This window comes from Sorex fumeus, unplaced genomic scaffold, assembly GCF_029834395.1.
Source record: "Sorex fumeus unplaced genomic scaffold, SorFum_2.1 ptg000128l, whole genome shotgun sequence".
NCBI classification, from domain to species: Eukaryota; Metazoa; Chordata; class Mammalia; order Eulipotyphla; family Soricidae; genus Sorex; species Sorex fumeus.
The window spans coordinates 34,436,067-34,455,388 of NW_026606185.1; the positions used below are offsets into that span (position 1 = coordinate 34,436,067).

Sequence of the window (19,322 nt, forward strand, 5' to 3'; positions counted from 1 at the left end):
GTTAAATCCTTGGCATCCCATGTGGTCCACTGAGCACCACCAGGAGTGATTTCTGAGTGCAGATCCAGGAGTAACCCCCAATCATTGCTGGATGTGGCCTCAAAACAAAAAAAAATAAGAGAAAGAAAAGAAACAGTAGAAAGTCTTAAACTGTGAGGGTGATTGCACTTTGTTTTCAGCAGACAGTAAATACTCAGGAGACATAAATTTGTTGCTATGCAAAGAAATTTTGATCTGGGAGGAAATAAGCAGTTTCTGTGGTTTCAAGCTATAAGAAACAAGAAGAGGTAATATTTCAGGAAAATGAATGAAAAAGAATTAAAAGGGAAAAAATAACAATTAGAAGTGTGGCACAGCAAAGACTAGTAAGAGGATCCAGATTTACAGAGCAAAAATGAAGTCAGAAGGACAATGCTGAAGCAAAGAAGAGACAAAGTGTAAAACATGAGTTGATTTAAGTAAGATATAAGAAAGTTAAGCAAAAGATTTGTTTTGTTTTTGTTTCTTTTTCTTTTGGGGTCACACCCAGCAATGCACAGGGGTTACTTCTGGCTTTGCACTCAGGAATTACTCCTGGCAGTGCTGGGGGGACATATGGGATGCTGGGTATCGAACCCGGGTCGGGCCTTGTACAAGGCAAATGCCCTACCCGCTGTGCTATCACTCCAGTCCCAAAAGATGTTATTTTTAACAGTATAAGATTTCCTTGTGTGACTGCAAGAAATCTGAACTAAGGTTCCCAAAGTACACATATACGCTAAGTGTGTTTCTGTCACCAAATCAATCATCTTTCTTATATGGCTAGCCTGGAACCATATGACTGCAAGGCCCATGTTCAATTTATCTCTGCAACCCCAATATTTAGTGTAGTGCAAGGCCCACAGAGAGCTGAAGAACACAAATGTATTGGTGGCCAGGAAGAATACTTAAAGTGTTAGTTCACATACTTTACATGTGGGAGGGTGGGTCTGCTCTCAGCAAGACCTGATCCTATAAGCAACATGCCAGGAGCAGGGTCTGAGAACCATTCAAAAACCAAAACCAAAGCAAGACAAACATTGCAGAATGGAACTAATGATAAATAGAGAAAGCTACATGTTATATTTCAGTTATATTTCAGAAATATTAACATTTTTTCTGTTAATGTCACCTATTTATTGTTGAATTTCTCTTACCATGAGAATTTCTCCTTACACATTTATTATGTATCAGCCCCAGAAGCTCATTGCTCCCACATTCCACAGTGTTCGCCATACCCCCCACCAGATTTCACTGCCAGCTTCACCCAGATATTAACCTGCTACAAAACTCAGGTATGCAGGTTTTGTGATTGAAATATCCATGCTTTTACTGAGTCAGGATGGGCTACCTCCCTCCATCTCCCTAAACTTCTTGAAGCCCCAGAAGTTCTTCACACACCCCAATGCCACCATCCAGTTAAAAGTTTAACTCCAGCCGTATCACTCTCTTAAAAAATCTGGACTTCCTGGAGCACAAAGCTGTCCTCATAGCCATGAGACATCTCAAATTCTACATCACTGATAAATCAGCAGTAGCACATGAGATTAGATGAGATGCAACTAAAAAAGCAACTAATCTCAATTAACATAATATAAACACAGAAGGCTTAACCTGTAACAACATCACAGTAATCTCTCTTCACTGCATCACTGTCATCCCGTTCATCAATTTGCTCTAGCATGCGCCAGTAAGGTCTTCATTCGTCCCAGCCCTGAGATTTTAGCAGCCTCTCCTTACTTGTCCTTCCCAATGGTGCCAATGGTGCCATATTGGGGGCTCTTTCAGGGTTAGGGGAATGAGACCTGTTATAGTTACTGTTTTTGGCTTATCAAATACGCCAGGGGGAGCTTGTCAGGCTCTGCCATATGGGTGGGATACTCTCAGTAGCTTTTCGGGCTCTCCGAGAGGGGAGGAGAATGTATATAAGAGAATATAAATAGGGGCTGGAGCAATAGCACAGAGGGTAGGGCGTTTGCCTTGCATGCAGCCAACATGGCCAACACAAGTTCGATTCCCAGCATCCCATATGGTCCTCCGAGCACCACCAGGAGTGATTCCTGAGTGCATGAGCCAGGAATAATCTCTGAGCATCGCTGGGTGTGACCCAAAAAGCAATAAATAAATAAATAAATATCTTGATTAAAAAAAAGAATATAAATAAGTATGCTAAAACCAAACACATGTGTGCTGCTTTGGTACATAGCCCACTGATGTACCTAATCTCTTATACAAGGACTTAATGGGTGAGATACAACAATTTTCACTAACTTATAAGGAAACATTTTTGATCATCCTATTTGCAAATTATTGATAACAAGTAAAATAAAATAAATTATTGAGGGACTGCTGTGCGTGGTTGGGAAAATTGGAGACAATGGTGGAGGGAAGGTGTAATGGCAGTGGGATTGGAGTTGGAATATTGAATGCCTGTAACAAATCATCATGAACAACTTTGTAAACAGCAGTGTTGATATAAAGCATAAGGGGAAAATTTATATATGCAGTCCTTACTTATGCATCCAAACTCCAAAATATATTAACATGGAATTGCTTTAAGAGTGTTATTAATGACAGGTGAAACATGAGTATTACCAAATGAGATCCAAGGATAAAATAAAAATTAATGTAATATACTTAAAAAAAATTTGGAAACATTCATGCATAAGCTTGCCAGGCTCTGCCGTGCGGGCAAGATACTCTTGGTAGCTTGCCGGGCTCTCTGAGAGGGGTGGAGGAATCAAACTCAGGTCGGCCATGTTGGCTGCATGCAAGGCAAACACCCTACCCTCTGTGCTATATCATGTATCTTTAAAAATAATGAAAAAATACTACATAAATTAACACCAGCTACCTGGGAGTCTTTCAAATAATTTCTATAGCCTCTTTTTTTAAATTGCATTTGATGTTTACATGTTAAAAGAAATGTCAGGGTTGGAGAGATAGTACAAAGGCCTGCCCTGCATGCCTGCCCTGCATGCAACTACAGCTGTGACATGTTTCAAATCCCAGCACCACATATGGTCCTCTGAGTAAGGCCAGGTCAGGTCACTCAGCACAGAGTCAGATGTGAACCCTGAGCACTACCAGGTGTGGCCCAAAACAAAAACAGAAAAAGCAAATCAATGCTTTTTTTAGCCAATAATGTCTACCTATATACGTTTTCTGTGGCTCATTGAAAAATAGTCTGATCTAAACACTTGAATAAGATCTGAGGGGCTGGAGTGATAGCATAGCGGGTAGGGCATTTGCCTTGCACGCGGCCGACCTGGGTTTGATTCCCAGCATCCCATATGATCCCCTGTGCACTGTCAGGAGTAATTCCTGAGTGCAGAGCCAGGAGTAACCCCTGAGCACCTCCGGGTATGACCCAAAAAGCAAAAAAAAAAAAAAAAACAGACAAAAAAATAGACTAAGATCTGAAATCACTGTACATTGTAGGAACATTAATAAGTTGACAGAGACAAAAAGTCATATTCTAATATCCTTAATATATTGGCCTAAATTTTTTCTTTATTTTAATATTGATTTTTATATTTCACCTAATTTTGTTTGTTCGGGGTCACATCCAATTGTACTTAGAAGCTATTCCCTGCTCTAGGCATGAGGGTCACTTGAGAAATCATGTAGTATAAGGTGTCAGACTCTGGCCTCCTGAATCCAAAATAGGTGCTTCAGTCCACTGAGCTATCTTTCTGACCTCATTTTTATTAATTTAAGAAGCATTTTGTATAGCTGGTTAGGGTAGTTGAGACAAGTATATGAGACTAGAAGTTCACCTCCAACAATAAAGAATATTCCAAAGTCTTTCTCTGAAATACAGGAGTAAAATGAATGTTGTGTAAAATAAGGGGGGAAGTAGCACTGTCATCCCATTATTCATCGATTTTCTCAAGCGGGCACCAGTAACATCTCAATTGTGAGACTTGCTGTTACTGTTTTTGGCATATCAAATATGTCATGGGTAGCTTTGCCATGGGGGCGGAATACTCTCAGTAACTTGCCGGGCTCTCCGAGAGGGACGGGGCAATCGAACCCAGGTCGGCTGCATGCAAGGCAAATGCCCTACCCGCTATGTTATGGCTCTGGCCCAAGGGGGGTAGTGAATTATTTAAATTGGACTTAAGAAATTCCATATCAGTACAAGCTATCACCTTCAGAAAAAGATGCTGTTTGTTTTGTCTTTATAGAAGGTATTACAGTATCCAAAGTGTGAACAATATAGACACAGGCTGGCAATATGGAATTTGGAATGGCTTATGAAAAAGAAGGAAACCTTTCCCAGGAGACTTTTGTATGACTTTGAGAAAATTTGTCAGCTTACTAGGAAAATACCAAACAGAAAAATCACCCCAAATTTTATAAAATTTCCAGGAAATGAGAATTGTTGGCAAGCATATGGAGATAGAGTACTAAACAATATTCAGAGTAGGAGAAACCAGAAGTGATACTAGTTAGTTAGAAGAAACAAACTTGCGGAGCACAGTTATGGTACAGAGTGGTGGAAAGTTACAAATAAGAGAACCTGAAAAGATCACTCAGAAGATGTGATTATGGAAATAGAAGGGGGGGGGTGGATATTTTAACTCATTGTTATCACAAAGGTGGGTCAGTAGGGAGTCAGGAAAAAGAAACAAGACCAACTAAGAAAACTGAAAACATAAAGGCAATGAAATCAAAAGGTGCTGCTCAGAAACTGAAAGTTCATAACCCCCTCAATTTAGGAAACAGGAGAGAATTAATTAAAGGGAGTTGAGTTTATAAAGATCAACCTTTGAATATGATGGAAGCTAATTTTTAAAAACGGTACTCTAACCTCTTTGCATGTGAAATATGGTAACCAATAGCCACCAGTGATTATATAAATTTACATGAACTAAAATAAAGTTAAACATTCAATTCTTCAGTCATATGAGTCACATTTCAAATTTTTTTCACATATAACTAATATATAACTAATAGTTACTATCCCGAGCAGTACAGATAGAGAACATTTCCATCGGAAAATACTTTTGAACAAGACTGTGCCCCATAATATGAATGTAAGTAGAAATAAGGGGGAAGAAAATAGGGAAAGAAACTAAGGAGGAGGGTTGGTGATTCATAAACTCTTTTCCATTTGTACTTAATGTCATGCCTGCCCATGGAGAGTCGAGAGAGTTTGCTCTTTGCAACACTGGGTCTTATCACACCCCTTCTCCAGAAAGCTGTCAGAAAAATTGAGACTGTCAAAGGAGAGCACTTGATTTAAGGGTGGAGCCAGGGCTGGGGTTGGAGACTGGTCATTTCATGGATGAAGAGAATGTGGGCACACCAAAGCACTGTGCCCATAATTCACAGTGAATAAAGTATTTACTTGCCATAGGAAAATTGAAGATTAATTTGTTTGCTTTCTTTTTAATCTTGGCAGCCAATGAGACTTTAATCACTCATGAGCATAGAAACCCACTGTTGCTCAGACTAACTCATACGTTGACAATCATGTTCTACATTGAGTAAGATATGATGAATTTGACCAGTCTCTCTCATTTTATTCTATTTATCTGCATCAACCAATTCATACCGTAAGTATGAATACTCACTGCAAGTCATATAGGCAGCCTGTCTCTGTCTCTCTAAGCTCCATGATGGGTGCATGAAATTAAAATAATGTTGAATGACGATCTTTGAACCAATGACATTTCAAATGTGCAAATGACCTTCAGAGATATCCTTTAATTCTTGGGCATTGTTAGCACCCATTTGCCAATCATCATTATTTCATCAGAAAGGTCTCTTGCTCAGCTGACATTTTGAACCCTACACCTGTTCTCCCACTCACAATATTTAGACTGGACATTGCCAACTGAAGAAAGATACCTTAGGAGCATGTTCAAATGCTGCCTGTGAGACTATTTATTTTCACAAACCTTATGGATTGTGTTCAGTTTCTCATTTGCATGTGTGGGCAGCTGTTTCTTCAGTGTATTCCCCATGTTCTAATTGGCTCACCATTCAGATTCTTGGCTCTGAGCTTGGGAATCGTCACTGACTTTTAACCCACCTCACCTGAAGAACAACTTTCTGTGTGTCCAGAGTATTTCAGGCACTGATCCTCTTTAAAACTTATCTACATTATTTTAATTAGTGGCTCTGATTGTTTACTTTTCTTCTGACTTAGTACTAGTTTAGATTTTTAACTTACTGCATTTAAGAAGAGCAAGAGCTTAAAGAGAAAAATGTTATGGAGAGAAGACATTCACTAAGAGAAAAGGGAAGTTTCTCTGGATTTAGACTGGTCACTTGTAGGGAAGTATTACTCATGCAGAGGATCTTATAATAGTAAGTATCATAGTTTTACTTCTTGAAATTAATGCTTTTAAAAAATCCTCACTCAATATTAGCAAATGTCCTGCTTTTCAAACAACCAACAAAACAGCTTTGAAATGCTTAAATGAACTGAAATGGAAAGTTTTTAATTTTCCAACGTGACCTGAGGGTCTGGCTAGGAGCCTGGGCTGGATGAACCTCTTTGAATAATAAAAGCATCCAGAATACACTTTCCTTTTTTTTTAATATATGAGGAAAAATTAAACAACTTGGAAATAAAGGATAAGGCAAAAAGCTCCGATGAACTGCACAACTCTTCATAGTTCTGATCATTTTCAATGCCTGCCCCAGTAACTCAACAGCAAAAGAGTAAATCTTTTGTGCCCAACAGAAGAGATGCCTTCCTACTGGGAGAAGGGTGTGTCCCTAAGCTTTTACCTGGAGCAATGATGATCTTGTCAAGCATTTCAGTGAGACCAGCCCAAGTTTTAGGGTGGGGATCTGGACTGGTTATACGTACCTTCGGTACTTCTCCCGGAGAAGGCAGAAACACCTCAAAGCCTGCATGTAAGAACATCTACTGAGAAATTATTTTAATCAGACACCAGTTGAGTGGGGCAAGGCAAAAGAACAGAGAAGAGCAAACAAAACTCCCGTGGTCTTGGATGTAAAGGAGCCCAGCAGCGATGGACTGGCACGTCTTCAGAACAGCTGCAGTGCTGTTCATTTTCCTGGTAGGTGAATTCTGTTAAAAACCCTTTATAGTCATTCTCATTGTAAACAAGTGAGAACTTTTTAGAAAACATTACTAGTCTTTTTTTTTTAACATAAACCCATTAAAAAGTTTATGTTAATGACAAGGTGAATTTTATGAACGAGATTTTTACGTACTGTTGCTCTCTTTAATTGAAGACTCAAGATCATAGTAACGCATCAGCATCAACTCATCATATCTCATCCCTGACACCCAAGTCATTGCTAAGTCATGCTGGGAATATACTGAATTTGGGAAAGTCGTGTCACTATTTGATAGCATTTTTCTATTCAAATTATCAATGAATTTTAAAAGGAGGTGGGATTCTAACTTACTGTCTCAAGTGTGTCATAATTTTCACTTACATAATTTCGCATTCTCAGGGTATTTCTGCCGGCAAATTCACTAGAACTTCTAAAATATCAAAAGAGAATTCATATAGATTATAATCATAGCACTGAGTGGACAGGCCTCACAGCCCAAAGACTTCATAGGTCTCATGTGTCGCAGATTCATGTCACTGATATTGAAAGTTATACACTGCAAAACTGATTTTTATTAAAAATATATTTTATTTTTTAAATGTTGGCTTGGGAGATTTATAAATAACATAGATGAAAGAATGGCTATAATTACGGGGTGTATATAATTATTATGATACTGGATCTTACTACTGGAAAGTCAGTCATGACTGTAATGAAAAAGTTAAACGTTTGATAGTCCAACAAATGTAATGAAATGCTTTATCGTCGTTCCCCTTCCATATTATTAGTTTTCTCTTTTTAGAGATAGTCCTAAAAGTAATGCAAGCATGTTGCTTCGATTTCACTATGTAGAAAAATTTTAAGTCATAGTTTCACTCCTAGTAAAGTTAATGTAATCCAAAAGCAAGTGCCAGGTAATTTGCTCTCTGATTTGGCAGGATTTAGAGTTGTGGTTCATGTTTGTTTCTACTTGCTTGATTTTTGAACTGGATTGTTGGGTTTCGATAATAACAAGTTGTAAATTTTGTAGAAATTATGACGGTCAGTTTGAACTTAATTTATTAATTAAGAGAGGTTATAAACAATGGATTTATCCATAAACAAGTATGAATGAGATGGCAACTTTAGCTTAGCTCCAAGCTGTCTTTCAAACATTAGCCTTATTTCATAGACTTTTTAAAAGGATCTTTAGAATCAGTTGATATCAGATATTAGCATATGTCAGGGATTCATGATCAGTGTGTCATTTAAGCATAAGTTTTTTTATGTTGTGAATTAACCAAGCATGTGTAAATTTAATCCACGAATGCTTGACATAATGCTAATGTTTATTTGATGTATTTTTATTGAATATATAAGAAAATTTTATGATTATGTATAATTAATTGCATCCTATAAAATTCCTTTGAACAAACACTTTCTAATTAGTCATTCTTTAGTAAAATGTATCATTTTATTAAAATTATGTAGCCTCATTATACTTTTCCTCTTTATGAGAGAGGCTGTACATGTCCACTTTATTTTCTGAGTCCAGGTACATTTTTTATTTCTTTATTTGTGGAATTTTTTATTGCTTTATTTTAAATTAGAACCAACCATGATTTCTCCTAGGCATTTTTAAGACTTCTTCTCAAAGAAATAACAAATCCAAATGTTTCAAGCTCATATTATTACACCTGTCTTTCATAAAACATTTCACTTCCTAACGTTTGAAAAATTTTATTTTATTTTCACCACTGACATTTTCAAATGATCTATATAAATGTCCTTTGGAATAATACAATATAATTTTTTCCTTTAAAATACTCTTGTCCTTAAAAGTTACTCAAAAGTTACTATAAAAATTCTTTCATGTACCTTTATGCCACTTTTCCTATGAATGTTTGCTTTCATACACACACACATACACACACACACAAGTGCATGTATGTACATTCAGTACATAAAGTCTTTGTAGTTTTCTCTGCTCAAAGTCAGTATTAATCTATAATAGAGAGCAAGTCTGGGCAATCTGAAAACCTCAAATACATTTAAGCCCTGCTATCTTTAATGGAAATCCATTTAAAATTCAGGCAGTCATTCATGTTACATAGACTACACAATATACCTAAACATTTCAGACTTTATTCAAATTAGTGAGTTAGATCAGGTAGACGAAAGCTGACGAACCTGCTCTTACAGAGAGCCAGATTGCCACATGACTATTCATTATTTAGAAAGACACCTGGACTGCATGTACCTGTTAAAACACTGCAAATTAAATAGATGCTCTTAACTCTGCATTTTTTTCTCTTTTGTTTCAAAGAAATTAATGTCTGGGGAAATGAGGGTTTAAATGGGTTCAAGTGTATTCTAGACTAGAGAAAAAAAAATGTTACCTGTAGACCAAACAGAAAAATTCCTATTAAATAGTTGTGACTGTGGGAAAGAAAAAAAATTTAAATATTTTTATATTTCTAATTATTTCTAAAAATTATTTATAATTTTGTCAGATCCAACTAGTCGACTTAAATCAACACAAATTTAAGCTATCTTTCCCTAGAAAGATCAATTTCTAAAACATAAATCTAAAGAATAAATTGATTTTTATCTATTACCAAGAATGATCTGATTTCTTCATTTTATCATATCAGTCAAACTTTTAGTTCTTCTCTAATTTTTCTTTCAAAGAAAGCACCTAATAATTTGACAAACTAATTCCAAACCAATTTAAACTTAGCTGAAATTATTTAGGACATAAGCAGAGTTTTTCAATCTATTTCTCAGCACTGACTAAAATTCATTAAAAAAGTATATGTGGTTATATAAATCATCTATTTATTTTAATCAGACATCTTAAATTCCTATAACTGTATTCACTGATACCTCTAATGAAAAGACTGATGGACCAGTTCAGACCATACCAGACAAGCAAAAGAAAAGATTTATGCTTTCTTGTGCACATATTCTGAAACATATTATTGAACTTTACATATCAGTAAAATATTTTATAGAAAATGAAAGCAGTATTTCTGTTCATCTGGTTCAGTAAAAGTTATAGACTGAATTTAGATAACATTATTTTCACTATACTATATTCTTAACAGCTTTATTATCTCAATACAAATTTAAGGTTTACATCTTTCATCTTTATAAACATAGATAATATAAATCATCATCATTTAATTGGTTTGAGTTGCCACAAAGTAAAATCTTTTACAGGCCTGACTTAAGTAATAATAAAATGCAAAAAAAAATCCTAAAGTTATGGAAAATGTTGTCTGGAAAATCTGAAAACTTGAACCATAAAATATTCATCTATTTGAGTATTCATTCTTTTCCAGTACACACAGGACATACATCAAGAAAATTTTAATCTATTTAACAAGTGTCATTTGGATCTGGAAAATAGCACTCTTCCTTAGACCAGAATTTAACTTCTGAAAATTCTTTCTCTTACATCATTCAAAGACATTGCTGCTGCCTATCTCTCCAACCCCATGTTCTCATAGGCACTGCCTGCCATATAAATAAAACATATTTGGCTTTGCAGCTGGAATTACTGTGCTCCTATCTGTGAGGAAACACCCTGACAGAATGCAGGGCCATGCCACTCCAGCTGGTAAGGCTTGACATGCAAATTCCCTTAATTGTCTTAGCCAAGCTTAAATGTCAAAGGCTGCCAATGCCTGTCCTCAGTTGGTCTATGAAGATAAAGTGTTTCTTTTGACAATTCTCCAGTAAAAAAACACATCATCGCAAATTAATGAGAGACTATTACTCACAAAACCAGTTGACTATAAGTTATTCGAAGGTAGATCTTGTGTTTGGTTCACTTTTGTACCCTTCACAGTGCCATGAACTACTTCAGGATTGTTTAATAGATGGCAGATCACAGAGTAGAGGCATCAGAGAGAAAATTTTGGATTTATATATTATTTTTTATAAATTTTTATATTCTTTACTCCTTGTGTACTCCAAAAAGAACAACCAGGCTTCAGAAATGAAAATAGTCATGTTGAATTTCCCAATATTTATTTATTTGGGTGGTTTGGGGCCACACTTCATGGTATGCAGCAGCTATTCCTGGCTCTGTGCTCAGGATCAGGACCATATATGGTGCCAGAAATGGAGACAGAATCAGCCACACAGCAGGAAAGAGCCTGGTACTACCACTCCAGGCTTCACTACATTAAGGTTTTTTTGCAGAATGCTACATTTACTTTACATTTTCTCTAAGGATTATCTTAATATTCTTATAGCAAACACACTTTTGAAGTCTTCGTTCAACTTTAGATTCTTTACGTTTTCTCTAGGGATTACCTTAGATATTTAAAGCAAATAGTCTTTTAAAATCTTAGTTCAACCTTGGATTATTATAATTCACATTTGATATGCATTTGTCAAATAAGTTTTAAAAAGTGAGTTAATAACGGAAATTAACCTACTGAATTGCCATTTATAAATGATGGGCTTTATTCAAATAATAGAAGGGAAAGACCAAAGGAGGTTTAAAGAGACACACACTGTTCTATTGTTTAAAGTTTATCTTTTAGGTATCTGTAGCAGTTAAATACATTAGAATGAGTACATAGCAAAAACTGCCACTTTACTCTGGAAGACAATCTTAAGAGGTTTAGATTCAAGTGGGTTTTCTTTATGAATATAATTTTGCCTTTTTAAAGACCATTTATTCTATGAAAAGAAATGTAAACTTCAATAAAAATCCCAAAAGCAAAAATAAAGACAAACTCAAAGTATTTATATGGAGAATTATTAAATTCACCATGCAATTTTGTGTATTGTATCTTTCAAAAAAAAAGAGATGAAAGGGGACTTATAAAGTTAAGTGAATTAACTGCTCTCTTAGAACCCTTAAGTTTGAAAAAGTGTTCATTTCATATACAGGTGAGTAAACGGAGGCACAGAATGACTGCCCATCCCAATGAAAATTGAAGTCTATACAACCCAATTACTCTGAGGTCTATACAGCAGATTACCCTCGTTTTCATTTCTCGGTGAATGTCCATTAGAGATTCCAGTACATTTTCTTTCAATACCCACTCTTACTCAATGGCTAGAGTGACAGTACAGTGGGTACGATACTTACCCAGCAAGCTGCTGACCCAGGCTCATCCCCTACAACCCATGTGGTTCCCTGAGCTTTACAGTGAGTGATTCCTGAGCACAGAGCCAAGAATAACCCCTGAATAGCACAGGGTATGCCCAACCCCCTCACACACACACACACACACACATAAATTCCTCTCACACTCAAGCAATACTCTTTTCTTTTTCAAAGTCCTTTTATATACCCTTTGTCCTCTTCATCACAACACTCCACCAAGAACAACCTTTCTGAACTTCTCTTTCAAATAAAAATCTCCTACTTTTTATAGAGAGAAGAAAGACAAAGAAAGACAGGAATCAAGAGGGGAAATAAGAAGATGGGGTAGAGAAGTAACAGGAGAGCAAGGGTCAGAGGCCTAAGATACATCGGAAATGTGGGGAGTGGTATAGTTATATACCCAAATCACGGAGTCAATGACACTGAAAACATGACAGCTAAATTACAACAACCAAACGTTGAAATATGCCTTTTGTGGGGGTAGAAGAGAATGTGTGAACTAGTGGAGGGAAATTGACACCAGTGGTGGGACTGATGCTAAAATGCTATATGTTTAAAATTCACTATCAATCAAAGTTGTTTAGTAAAATGTTTTTAAAATTCTCCTACTTTTTTCTATCTCCACTTCCAAATACCCATATGTCCAATTCCCCAAATAGTCCTTAGATGCTAAATTTGATTCTGTCTACTATAAATAACTTCTTACTGTTTATCACCAATGAACTTGAAAAAAATTTTTTTGGTTTATCTTATGGACCACATCTGGAGATATTCAGGGGTTACTGCTAACACTGTGCTCAGGAATCACTCCCGGTAGTGTCAGGGATTCAACCCAGGTCAGCCGCGTGCAAGGCAAGCGCTTAATCTAATCTACTGTCTTTCCATCTCCCCAAATTTATATTTAATGGGGAAGCCCCTCCCAAGCAATGTTCAGGGGACCCCAGAGGTCCCTCCCATTGATTCTGATTCAACTAGCTCAGCTTGCGTGGTGTAAGGACCCAGGGATCTGAGCTACTGAGCCCTGTGGTGTCATGCCGGCAAAGCTCAGAGGCCTCTTGGACCACACCCTGTGGTGCCAGGGGGACAAATGGTAATGGGGATTGAAATGGATTAGGCTCATACTTATCCCTAAACCCTCTAACATCTCCTTGACCACGAAAGTCACATTCTCTTATGTTCTCTTCCATCTTTCCCTCTGTTTCTGTCACAAAAGGATTATTTTAATCATCTGAAAACTCTCTTCTGAGAACACAAAAAAAATCTCAGAATTCACTCTGCTCAAAAATTTAATGTCAGGGCCAGAGTTACAGTTCAGCAGGTTAGGCATTTTGCCCTGTACACATACCACCCGAGTTCAATCCCCAGAACCTATGGCTTCTCCCCTTTGCCCCACCCCCCACCCGTACCCTGAGCCTGTCAGGAGTGACCCCTGAGAGCAGTCAGGAGAATGCTCTGAGTACTACCAAGTGTGGGTCCACAAAACAAACAAAAAACCCTTAATGTCATCGTATACTTGTTTATACTCCATCTCTTTCATTCCTCCTTTCCTTCAATAACACGATGTTATTTTTTTTCATTTTTCTCTTTTCCTTGGCTTCTTGTTCTTGTCATTTTTTAAAGATATATAGATGTAGGAATTCTTCTTGTTTAATTCCTAGTCATGAGATATTCCTTAGTAGTGTTGACCCTGATGGTTGCACAGCACCATAGGGTCTGTGTACCAACGTCTCTGTGGGAGCTTGAACTGAACCACCAGCCGGGTTGGTCAAGTGTTGTCAGGAGTGGCCCCCATAGCCCCCATTCCCCTTTGGGAATACTCTCCCCCCCAATAAAAAGATACTCCATGAGATTCTTGCCTATTTCTTTAAAGTATTAACTCTGACACCCCATTTTTCCCTCATTTTTAACTGAACAGCATTTCTCACTTGATCTTTCCCTGTTTGTCCACTTCTCCAATTAAGCTCCTCCTCATTGCTGCCTGACTTAATGCTAAAGACTGAACTGTACATAGTCTGTACTTGCCGTCTCTTCCCACCACTCCCACTAATTGCTGCCAGAGTAATTTTTTAAACTCATTGGTTTATCATGCCTTTCCCATGATCAAAAACTTCAGTATTTTCCTGCAGGGATTTGGAGCTAGAATTGAAAAGGTGACTATGTATAATTAGTCTTCTCCTGTCATTTTACGAATGAGAAAATTAAAGCCCCGTAGATTTAGGAAGTACATTGAAAAGTTTTCTGACTCTACCAATGGTTTCTTTGTCTCATTATTTTGCCTTTGAATGTCTAACTTTGTTTTAAAGTTTATTCTTAACTCAGAGTGAAAGATAGCAAGGTTATGTCAACACAACATATTTTTAAGCAGACTTGGAAGTTTTTTAATTACTAATCCAATTGAGAGCCTGACACTATGGTGAAACCTACTTGGTACTCTGCCTAAGTTACCTCTCATGGGAAAAAGAATGACCCAGCTTCATAAAGTTGGAGATTTCTTAGTCATCTGACATCATTCTCCAAAACAAACAGCAAACACTGAGTCTTCAGTGTGGCAAGGGAAGTGTAAGCAAGATAACAGATGCATACACAATTCTGTAACTATGAAAAAAATGGCTTCCAAACAGACAGCTAAGGTATCCCCACACCTACGCCTCACCCCTACACATGAGAGAAGACAGAGAGACAGAATCAGAAAGGTAGAGATAGATTAAAAAAAAAAAACAATATACATGCTCATAAATTCACAGGTAGCAAGAAGTGCCTATCTGCATTTACCATCATACAATTCTGAACCCAAGAAGGACTTAACAATAACATTTCAGTCACTTAACCAAAGCATTTTTTTCTCGTCTATATTGATATTATTATTTTATTGATATTTCTTTAAACACATTAGAGTGACAAAATAGTGACAAACTAGTTTTAATGACCAAAAGCTTTAATGATTTTAAGCAACTGAATATTATGCATTATAAATATTTATTTAAAAAGTTAACTATATTTATAATCTTGTGTTTTATAGGTGATGGTGGAAGTTAACTGTGAATTCCGAATCCAGGTAATATAGAACAAATCTGTTTTTTTAATTAAAAATGAAGAAAGTAGGCTGGGAGTAAATAATATATCTCCAACTTTTTTTTCTCATTTTTATGATGCTATGTTAAAATGGATTGCAAAAGTTCCCGGTTTCCTAATAAAATACTCATCCTAATATAATTAATATTCTCCCAATCTCTCACAAAATGCAAATTATGAATAAAAAATTCATAGATATTTTTACCTTATTTATCCACTCAAGGTAAGAGATTATAACGCTAAAAATGGCACTATCAAGTGGCATTCCATCAGAAGGCAAAAACGTGAATGGATCAAATTTGCTGCAGCCTGTCGTGAAGGAGAAGACAACTCAAAAAGGAATCCAATCGCCAAAGTAAGTACCAACCCCCAATAGAAAGGATGGGGCTAAACTTTAGTTCAAGAGAACCAAACTTTTAAAATATTTTGTGAACATATTTTACCAAGAACCTATAGCCCTTAATCTTATGACAACTGAAGTCATTAAAAAGCCTAAAAAGTAATCTAGGCACTTAGATAAACAGTTAAACTTTGGCTTAGACCATTGTTGAAATAAATATACATGATTGAGGATTATTCTAAACTTTTGGTGAAAAATTATGCTCATTAAATAACTAAGTCAACACTGAATACATTCAAAGTAACTTGGGGTTGGGGGAGAAAGGAATATCAGGATCCTACCCAGCAGTGCTCAGGGATGCTGTTCCTAGGTCAGAGAGTTCAACACTTTGGTCCAATTGATGTGGTTCTGCTCAGGCCCAGTTGTGCTATAGGCCACCAGGGTCACATCAGTGACACTGGAGTGAATAAATATTGAATGAATGAGTGCATAATTAATAACAAATATATAGATTCATAATTATTAGGGTTTTTTTTGTCTTATTTGGCAAAAGTAAAATTCTAATTTCTTTAATTACATTGAAAATACTAGAACTTCTGGTATCTAGAAAAATAAATGCTGTTTTCGGCATTAAAAAAAAACTAGTAACAGGGAGCTGCGCCTTTATCAATTCTTATCCAAGAGACTTATTGTACAGCATGGAACTTAGATTTCTCCCTTTAATATTTTTATTTGTCTTTCTTACAGATTCATTCAGATTGTGCAGCAAACCAGCAAGTTACATACCACATTTCTGGAATAGGAATTGATCAACCACCTTATGGAGTATTCATAGTTAATCAGAAAACTGGTGAAATTAATATAACATCCATAGTTGATCGAGAGGTCACTCCTTTTTTCATTGTAAGTAAGACACATATCAACTTTTATATGTTGAAGTCTAAATAATTTGGAGAACTACTTAAATTCACATCAAACTTGATCTGTTTTCTAGTGTCAACTAGGTATTTTTGATTATTTTTCTAATTCATAATTTTATTACCCAGTAGAAGCAAAGAGAAGAGTAAGAGAGAGGAACAATTTCACTTAATTGCCTTAGTAAAAATGCTGACCTCCAGATTACCCCATAACTTAGAGGCCAGCCGGGTATCCTAGAGGAAAGGGCAGTTCAGATAGAGAAGGGAGCACCAAATAAAGGATGTTTGGAGGATCCTCCCAGGAGGGGAGATGCATGTCGAAAGTAGACTATGGACTGAACATGTTTGCCACTCAATGCCTCTTTTGCAGACCACAACACCCAAACGGAGAGAGAGAACACAGGGGATTGCCCTGCCACAGAGGCAGGGGGGGATGGGGGGATGGGGGTGGGAGGGATATTATCCATGGTGGTGAAAAACGGGCACTGGTGGAGGGATGGGTATCTGATCATTGTATAATTGAAACCCAAGCACAAAAAAAATTGTAAATCTACAACTGTAAAAAAATAAATAAAAATGAAAAAAAAAATGCTGACCTCCAGACTAGTCCCAATGGTGAACTAGAACATTTAGCACGGGTCATTCTAGTTTTATTTGGAAAGCACTCAACTTTGACTTTTATTTCTTTGATACTGTTAAGAACATCAATTTCTCCTCACTCTGCTTTCAAGTGTACATTGTGGAGCTACTAAGAAAGCAAGGCTATTCTGAGTGAACACACTTTATTATAAAAGTATGCTCATGTGCATCTGAACTCCAAGAATGTTTCTTGGATATATTAAACTTAACTGAATTTCGCTCCATTATTTACAGTATAGATGATAAAGCTTACATATGTTTTTTTTTAAACTTTCAACCTCATTTCCACCCTAAGCAGTTAATCTTCTGACCAAGGTTGGAACTCCCCATAATAAATTCTCACAAACTTCCCTCCTCCAGCTCAGAAATATTTTGCATTGAATCTGTAAGCAGGAGCAATTTTCCATTTTTCTTCGCAGCTTATCTCAAGATAGATTCATTATACCATAATTACCTCCTTCTTCCAGATCCGTGTTCTCTGTTTTGTGTTTTCATCTCTTCTCTCTCTGCATCATTGATTTTTTTCCATATTCATCCATTGTTAGGATCAACACTTGTTAATGCTTAAATAATTAAAACTTCCTTGATTTGGTACCATTTTCTTTTAATTGCTAATAATTCTTCAAAGCACCTACAAATATCTATCTCGGCTTGCAACTTTCACTGATACTGATTCTCTGTATTCCAAATCTAATTCCAGTCTCATCACCAAGGTGTTTCCCCCACAGAGGCTGGAGCAATAACACAGCGGTAGGGCATTTGCCTTGCCCACAGTCAGCCTGGCCAAGCCAGTTTCGATTCTTCCGCCCCTCTCAGAGAGCCTGGCAAGCTACTGAGAGTATTCGATGTGCCAAACACAGTAACAAGAAGTCTCACAATGGAGACGTTACTGGGCCTGCTCAAGCAAATCAATGAACAACGGGAGGACTCTAAATTAGCGTGGCCAACTATATTAATTTTTCTTGCAGGACAAAGTCATTTTACATAAAGGTAGGTTAAACTAACATAATAGTTATGAATGATTCGAATTATAATAGCAGTAATGATAACAAATCACCCACATGTTCACAACCTTGCATATTATTACTATATTTCTTGAAGCCCCTGAATCATACATTTTCTTTTATTATATCCTCAGTTCTGCAAATAGCCCCTATTCCAAAATCCAAGTAGTTTTTTTTTATTGATCAATTTTTCCACATTAATCCCTTTTCTTGGAATACCTGGGCAATTATCTTTTAAGAGTTAATCATTGTATCCTCCCATGAAGTCACTGTAATTTTGTTCTTTGTAACTAGCTTTACCTTTCCTCAGATGATATCCTAAATTTGTGTTTGCCTCTTATAGTGGTTAATAATAATGCTTGTGCCTATATTCTGGTGATAAAAGTATTTGTTTTCTTTTAGTTTTCTTTTGTTTTCTACAGTGTCTAGCACAATACCCTAAGTAGCAACTTAACTAATACACATTACATCATATAGTTCATACTGCTTTTCTCTTTTCTCTCCTAGATCTATTGCCGGGCTCTAAATTCCATGGGTCAAGATTTAGAGAGGCCTCTAGAGCTCAGAGTCAGGGTTTTGGATATAAATGATAACCCTCCAGTATTTTCTATGTCTACTTTTGTAGGACAAATAGAAGAAAATTCCAATGCAAGTAAGTAATTAAGTAAATGAGCCATATGAGCTTCCAGATCATTCTTATCACCCAGGCAACTATAGGTTAAATCATATCAACATAAGACAATTTCACTGGAAATAAGGCTTGAATGTAGAAGATAATTCTAGTTGATGAACAAGTATTTTTTCACATTCTCCAATATCCTCCTACAAAATAAAAATAATTATAAGAGTAACAGTAAAGACAAATAATGTGTGTACTAAACAAGAAACTCTATATATATTGACTACTTACCAAGCACTTTATAGTGACCAGACAAAACAGTACAACACTACACACACACACACACACACACACACACATACTACACAATACATGCAATTAAGTATGCCTTTTTCAATAGGAATTTTATATCATTTTCTGTCATTATACATTATACATTATGTGTATAAATTATCGGGCGGGAGCAATAGCACAACGGGTATGGCATTTGCCTTGCACATGGCTGACCCGGGTTTGATTCCTCCGTCCCTCTCAGAGAGCCCAGCAAGTCACCGAGAGT

General features: G+C 36.5%; 1 protein-coding gene across 1 annotated transcript in view; it reads left to right on the forward strand.

Moving 5' to 3' along the window:
* Positions 1-7,013: 7,013 nt before the first annotated feature.
* Positions 7,014-19,322, forward strand: part of DSG1 (desmoglein 1) — a 34,905-nt gene continuing 22,596 nt past the window's right edge. Inside the window, exons 1-5 of the mRNA XM_056138220.1 lie at positions 7,014-7,061; positions 15,192-15,227; positions 15,468-15,599; positions 16,332-16,487; positions 18,652-18,796. Coding sequence (XP_055994195.1) covers positions 7,014-7,061; positions 15,192-15,227; positions 15,468-15,599; positions 16,332-16,487; positions 18,652-18,796 — 517 coding nt within the window. The remainder of the gene's footprint in view (positions 7,062-15,191; positions 15,228-15,467; positions 15,600-16,331; positions 16,488-18,651; positions 18,797-19,322) is intronic.